We start from the raw sequence: 6,178 nt of genomic DNA, 5'->3' as shown, positions 1-6,178 counted from the left end.
GAAAAGGGGAGAGGTGCGCTTGCAATGGATTCCAAATAAAGTCTTAAAACCTGCAACTTCTTTTACTGCGAACACTGCACGGCCTGGATTAGTTTCAAATGTTCATTCCCTTTTGCTAGTGCCGAGGAGAAAGTTGCCTAAATCAACTGGAGCGTAGGGCTTGTCCTCATGGTCTCTGGGGAAACCTTAAGGTCAGTGTTTCCTTGAAACTAGATAAACTGACCCGGCCGTGCCCAGCCTGGCCCTGCGGGCGCCCCGCGTGACGGCGCCCGGGCTGCAGGAGCGGCCCGGGGACGCGCGGGGCGGCGCGGTTGCCCTTTTGAATGCCTCCTGCGGCTCGGAGCGCTGGCGGGCGCTGGAGTGCGAGTGAATGTAGCCCCGCGGAGCCAATGAGCTGGGACCGGATGCGATATATCCTCTGGGACAACAACTGCTCTGTTCCGCCTCGGATCCACATGACGCCATTTACTGCTGCCGCGGCCGCCGCAGAGCTCCCTGCCTCCTCCGGAAAGGCGAGGGCGCAGGCCATCTGCGAGCCCCCCCGGCCGGGCCCCAGACCCTCCTCCTCCTCCTCCTTCTCCTCCTCCTCCTCCTCCGCACCCACCGCCCCCGCCTCGGCCTCACCGCCGCGCCTCCGCAACGCCCAGTCTGCACCGCCGAGAGCTGCGCGCCGCAGCGCGAGCGGAGGAGAGGGGCCGGCGGAGCGCGCAGCGCCCAGGCCCCCGCGCCCGCCCGGCCCGGCCCGGCCCGCCGCCCGCGCCCCCGCGCCGCCACCGCTCGGACGCGGCCGCGGCCGCGCGACTTAGCCATCTGGCCGTAGTGTCTCTGTAAGGCCGCTTTCTTTTCTCATTCGCTCATCCGCCAGCAAAAGAGACTCGCCGTTGGCGCTTCGGCCTCCAGTTCATTGAGAAAAAAGAGGAAATACTCCGCGTGCGCTTCTTGAAGGGGGGTGGCGTCCAGCCCCGAACTCCGGCGTGTTCATCGGCTGGGGACTTGGCTCCGGATTTTCCTCTCCTTTTTTCCTCTCGCCGATTGCTCGGAAGTTGGACTGAAGCAGAGTTTGGAAAGAAGGGGGAAAAAGTTTGCATCGAGGCTGGATTTATTTGCACATCGCAGGGAGAACAGAATCCAACAGAGAGGGGTTGGTGCAAAGCCGCGAACACGGTGAGGCGCGTTTGGCTCTTCCCCTCCTGGCGCCGTGGCCGGCGCGTTGTGGGCAACATGGAGTAGGTGCAGCCGGACCGGGAGTGGGGTCTGCCTCTCCTCGGGCCTCCCCTTCTCCAACCCTGCAGGTTCCCCTCGGGGATCCCGGGAGCTGCCCGCGCATCTGCCTCGCTTCGGGCTTGGCCTCCCTCGGTGGGGACTGTGGTGCGCTCCCGGTGCAGTGTCCCCGGGCCCACGACCCCACGCGCCCGCGCTCCGGGGGGTTGGGGTGGCGGAAGGCTCGCGGTGAGTCTACTCCCTGCCCTACAGTGGCCGCGAATTCGGCGCTGAGAACGGGAGAGGGAGGGAGAACACTTTTGTGTTTCCCAGGTCGCCTTTGCAGGCGCCCGCGCTTCTAACCTGTTCCTCTCCGGGGAAGACAAGTCCTGGGAGAGGCTGTCCCGAGGCAGGGGCGCCGGCGGGACCGAGGGCGCGCGGGTCGCTCGCCTCACGGGGGCAGCGAGACCCCGCGGGGGAAAAAGGACAGGGTGCCGGGTGGAGGGAGCCCCCCGCCTCTGGCCAGTGTGGACAGAGGCAGCCCGGTACGGGTGGGAGCGTCGCCCTGCCTGGCGCCGGGTCTCTGCGGTTCGGAAGTGCAGCTTTCTCTTTTTTCCGTTCTCTGTGGTCGGACTGGGTCACGCTTTTTTTAGTTTTGGAAGATTGGGCTGACCCAACACAGGAAGAAAGTCATCAGCGGTAGCGATCGTTTTCCATTACCTGAAAGTCGGTGGCAAAAAAGGCTAGTTTTTTAATTTCCTTTGATGACCTGATCTACTTTTTAGTTGCTGCTGTTTTTTAATTCGGAATCTTGTGCGTTTTTACAAAGCAGTTCTGTGTCGGTTTGCCCCACCCTTGTGCTGAAGTCCTTTCCCCCTAATCCTTAGTCTGATCACACACTGTTCTTAATGGGGGTTTCAAAGCACTTGCAAAGCGGGGGGAAATGAGGGAGTGCGGGGACGGCGGGGGGGCGGTTGCGAAGGAGGCTAGGGAGCCACAGAAATCATTTTGGTTAGAGAAAGGTCCCCTCTCCCGCAAAGATGCTCCTTTCCACTGCAAGCAAACCTTCACGGAAAGTTTCCACCCCAGGGATCTGGCTTCTGCGTGCCCGGCGTGTACAGTGGGGCCCTGGAAAATGTCCTTTCTTTAAAAAGCAATTTTTCTTTCACTTTAAGAAATATATATGTACATATATTAATATGTAGGCGTGTGCAGATTGCAGGCAATGCCCTTTCGGTCCGCACATGGTGGAGTTGCCCAGTGTGCGTGGCTTAGACCTCTGCACCGGACTGTGTCTAATAAGACACCGGCTTTCTTCCTCGCGGCGTCGGGCTGGAGACCTGTGCCCGATGTTCCAGGGCCTTTGGCGGAACGCCCCGCAGTGGGCTGCGTGACCTTTGCCTGGGAGTGCAGTGGTTCCCTCCTGGAGCTGGAAGGCAATTCTCCGGCGTGAGGGAGATTTTAGCTGGGAAGGGAGGGAGTGGGAAGAGTACTCTAGCGTTGCAGGACATGTCCCCTTCGGAGGCGCCCGCGCCCCCCGCCTGTCTGTCGGTCTCAGGATTGTGCGCGGGGGGGCCAGCTTGGCCTCTGGGCTGCGTCAGTCCGCCCAGAGAAAAGTCGCTCTGGGCTCCGACTGTGTCCCACCTGCTGGGGACGGTGTTGGGGCGCAGATAGAACCGATAAACGGAGTGAAAGCAAAGAGCGACGTAGTTTTGCCTGCTTTTCTCTTGGAAGTGAGATCCTGTTTCCAGCTCTGCCTTGCTTCGAGTTGGGAGGCGTGTGTCACCTGCCTGTGTCTCTCCTAAAAGGCGGAGATTGGATAAAGGTCCACTTTCGCCCCTTTTCATTCATTGTAGACTTGGCAAAGGGGATGATAATTTTGAAATTTACAGAGGGCTTGCAGTTTAAGCGATCGCTTGTCAGAATGATAGCTTTGAGATGACACTTAAATTTTTTAAAAACTTCCTGTTACCACCAATCGGTTTATGTTCTCAACTGTTAAGATTTTGGAAACGAGCAAAGCAGTTAAGATTTTGACATAATTTATTTCCAAAACAGGGAGAAGAGTCTTTTAGCTACAGAATTTAAGAGAGTCTCCTAGACTATCAGGTTGTGAAATATTTGATTCTCAAAAGTTGTTGAAAATCAGTTCCTGTCTTGTTGCTGGTCGTGTGAATTTGCTTCATTGTGTTCCTGGCACCTAACAGGATTTGAATTGATTGGTGTCTAATACTATATAACCGTGAGCTACTGTGTAGTTATTGATAATGTATCACTTGTAAAATTTGTAACTTTTCGGGGTGATTTACTTTTTTGCGTGCCATATTCATCCCATGGGATTTTATAAAGTGCAGAATACTAGATAAATTGTAGTTCAGGGTATTTGATGTAAAAGCAGACAAAGTAAGAACCAAGAAAGAATTTCTAGGCTGTATTTACTGGTGTTTAAGGCAAAAATGACCACGATAAACTTAAACCTGTTTCACATTTTGAAAAGGTATTCAACTTTTGAAAACGTTGGTAGCAATGTTATGTTCAAATGTTACTTTCTTGCCATTTTTACGTTGAACCTGAACCTTGCCAATTTTACATTTATTTGAATAAGGAATTGTTACATCTGTGATTGAAACAAGGATCAGCTTTGTGTCACTACACATCCTGGGATTAAAGGGTTGTCAGTCCCCGGCTGTAATTTTTACTTTTTGGTACAGGCATTGATCAGATGGCTGTTCAGATTTCAAATCCTGTTACTGTAGGGGAAGTGGGAGATAAAGAGTTAACTCAGGTGGGTGGAGAGTGGGAAGTCTCCTGGAGTGTAAACCATCTCTTTCCTCTGGGTTTCCGCAGGAATTCAGATGTGTTCTAAGCCTGCTGGAGTGACCACACTTCCAAGACCTGATGGAGGCCAGAGCTCAGAGTGGCAGTGGGTCACAGCCCTTGCTGCAGGCACCCCGTGACAGTGGCAGGCAGCGCGGGGAGCCTGACCCCAGAGACGTCCTCACCCAGCAGGTACACGTGTTGTCTCTGGATCAGATCAGAGCCATCCGAAACACCAATGAGTACACAGAAGGGCCTACTGTGGTCCCGAGACCTGGGCTCAAGCCTGCTCCCCGCCCCTCTGCTCAGCACAAACATGAGAGACTCCATGGTCTGCCCGAGCACCGCCAGCCTCCCAGGCTCCAGCACTCGCAGGTCCATGCTTCTGCACGAGCCCCGCTGTCCAGGTCCATCAGCACAGTCAGCTCGGGGTCTCGGAGCAGCACGAGGACAAGTACCAGCAGCAGTTCCTCCGAACAGAGACTGTTGGGATCATCCTTCTCCTCGGGGCCTGTTGCTGATGGGATAATCCGGGTGCAGCCCAAATCGGAGCTCAAGCCAGGTGAGCTTAAGCCACTGAGCAAGGAAGATTTGGGCCTGCACGCCTACCGGTGTGAGGACTGTGGCAAGTGCAAGTGTAAGGAGTGCACCTACCCAAGGCCTCTGCCATCAGACTGGATCTGCGACAAGCAGTGCCTTTGCTCAGCCCAGAACGTGATTGACTATGGGACTTGCGTGTGCTGTGTGAAAGGTCTCTTCTATCACTGTTCTAATGATGATGAGGACAACTGTGCTGACAACCCGTGTTCTTGCAGCCAGTCTCACTGTTGTACACGTTGGTCGGCCATGGGCGTCATGTCCCTCTTTTTGCCTTGTTTATGGTGTTACCTTCCAGCCAAGGGTTGCCTTAAATTGTGCCAGGGGTGTTATGACCGGGTTAACAGGCCTGGATGCCGTTGTAAAAACTCAAACACAGTTTGCTGCAAAGTTCCCACTGTCCCACCCAGGAACTTTGAAAAACCAACATAGCATCATTAATCAGGAATATTACAGTAATAAGAATTGTTCTTTTCTCTTTTCTTAACACACATATGCAACCAACTAAAAAGTTATAATCTTGGCACTGTTAATAGAGGGTTGGGATAGTCTTTGCTGTTTGCAGTGAAACGCTTTTTGTCCATGTGCCATTTTAACTGACATGCTTGTTAGAACTCAGCTAATGGAGCTCAAAGGATGGGAGACAGAACTTGGCGACCCACATGTTCCATAAGCTAAAGCAACAGACACTCCTAGGCAAAGTTTTTGTTTGTGAATAGTACTTGCAAAATTTGTAAATTAGCAAATGACTTTTTTTCCATTGTTTTCTCCAGAGATAATGTGCTATATTTTTGTATATACAATAATATTTGCAACTGTGAAAAACAAGTTGTGCCATGCTATTTGGCACGGTCACAAAATATTATACTAATATGTTGTACATTCGGAAGAATGTGAATCAATCAGTATGTTTTTAGATGTATTTTGCCTTACAGAAAGCCTTTATTGTAAGACTCTGATTTCCCTTTGGGCTTCGTGTATATTGTACAGTTACGGTAAAATTCAACCTTTATTTTCTAATTTTTTCAACATATTGTTTAGTGTAAAGAATATTTATTTGAAGTTTTATTATTTTATAAAAAAGAATATTTATTTTAAGAGGCATCTTACAAATTTGGCCCCTTTTATGAGGATGTGATGGTTGCTGCAGATGAGGGGTTACAGATGCATATGTCCAATATAAAATAGAAAATATATTAACGTTTGAAATTAAACTGAGCTGTTTTGTCTTCTTTTACCTTTTTTGTTTTTCTTTTGAAGTGGAAGAAACCACATTTTATGTTAAGGCTAGCATGTTAGGGAAATAGTTTCACTTATCTATAAGATTTATCTTACCGTGGCTGCCGTAAGGTAAAGTGGCGATTTGGTGGTTTTCGGAGAGAAGAAAGCAATCAGGAGAGAAATCATTGAGCGTTTGGCCCACTCGTCTGTTAATCATGAGAGCCTGCTTTGGTTATATCATCGCTCCTCTTCTTCCTCGTGCAGGTATGCTGACTTGCCTTGTTTTGAAAGTTTCTAAATAAAAATCCTGAACTAATTCATTCAGAAGACTTCCCTAAAAGAT

The 6,178-nt window shown here is 51.3% G+C and overlaps 1 protein-coding gene across 1 annotated transcript; it reads left to right on the top strand.

Moving 5' to 3' along the window:
• Window positions 1-1,024: 1,024 nt before the first annotated feature.
• SPRY2 (sprouty RTK signaling antagonist 2) lies at window positions 1,025-5,828 on the top strand. The gene is made up of 2 exons (XM_023621715.2): window positions 1,025-1,164; window positions 4,048-5,828. The coding sequence occupies exon 2, from the start codon at window positions 4,099-4,101 to the stop codon at window positions 5,044-5,046; it is 948 nt and encodes a 315-aa protein (XP_023477483.1). The 5' UTR covers window positions 1,025-1,164; window positions 4,048-4,098; the 3' UTR covers window positions 5,047-5,828.
• The last annotated feature ends 350 nt before the right edge of the window (window positions 5,829-6,178 follow it).

The sequence above is a fragment of the Equus caballus genome, chromosome 17, assembly GCF_041296265.1.
Source record: "Equus caballus isolate H_3958 breed thoroughbred chromosome 17, TB-T2T, whole genome shotgun sequence".
Classification (NCBI taxonomy): domain Eukaryota; kingdom Metazoa; phylum Chordata; class Mammalia; order Perissodactyla; family Equidae; genus Equus; species Equus caballus.
This window is presented reverse-complemented; position numbering and strand designations above follow the sequence as displayed.

Coding starts and splice junctions, on each gene's coding strand:
- SPRY2 (XM_023621715.2), top strand. CDS start 4,099: ATGGAGGCCAGAGCTCAGAGTGGCAGTGGGTCACAGCCCTTGCTGCAG.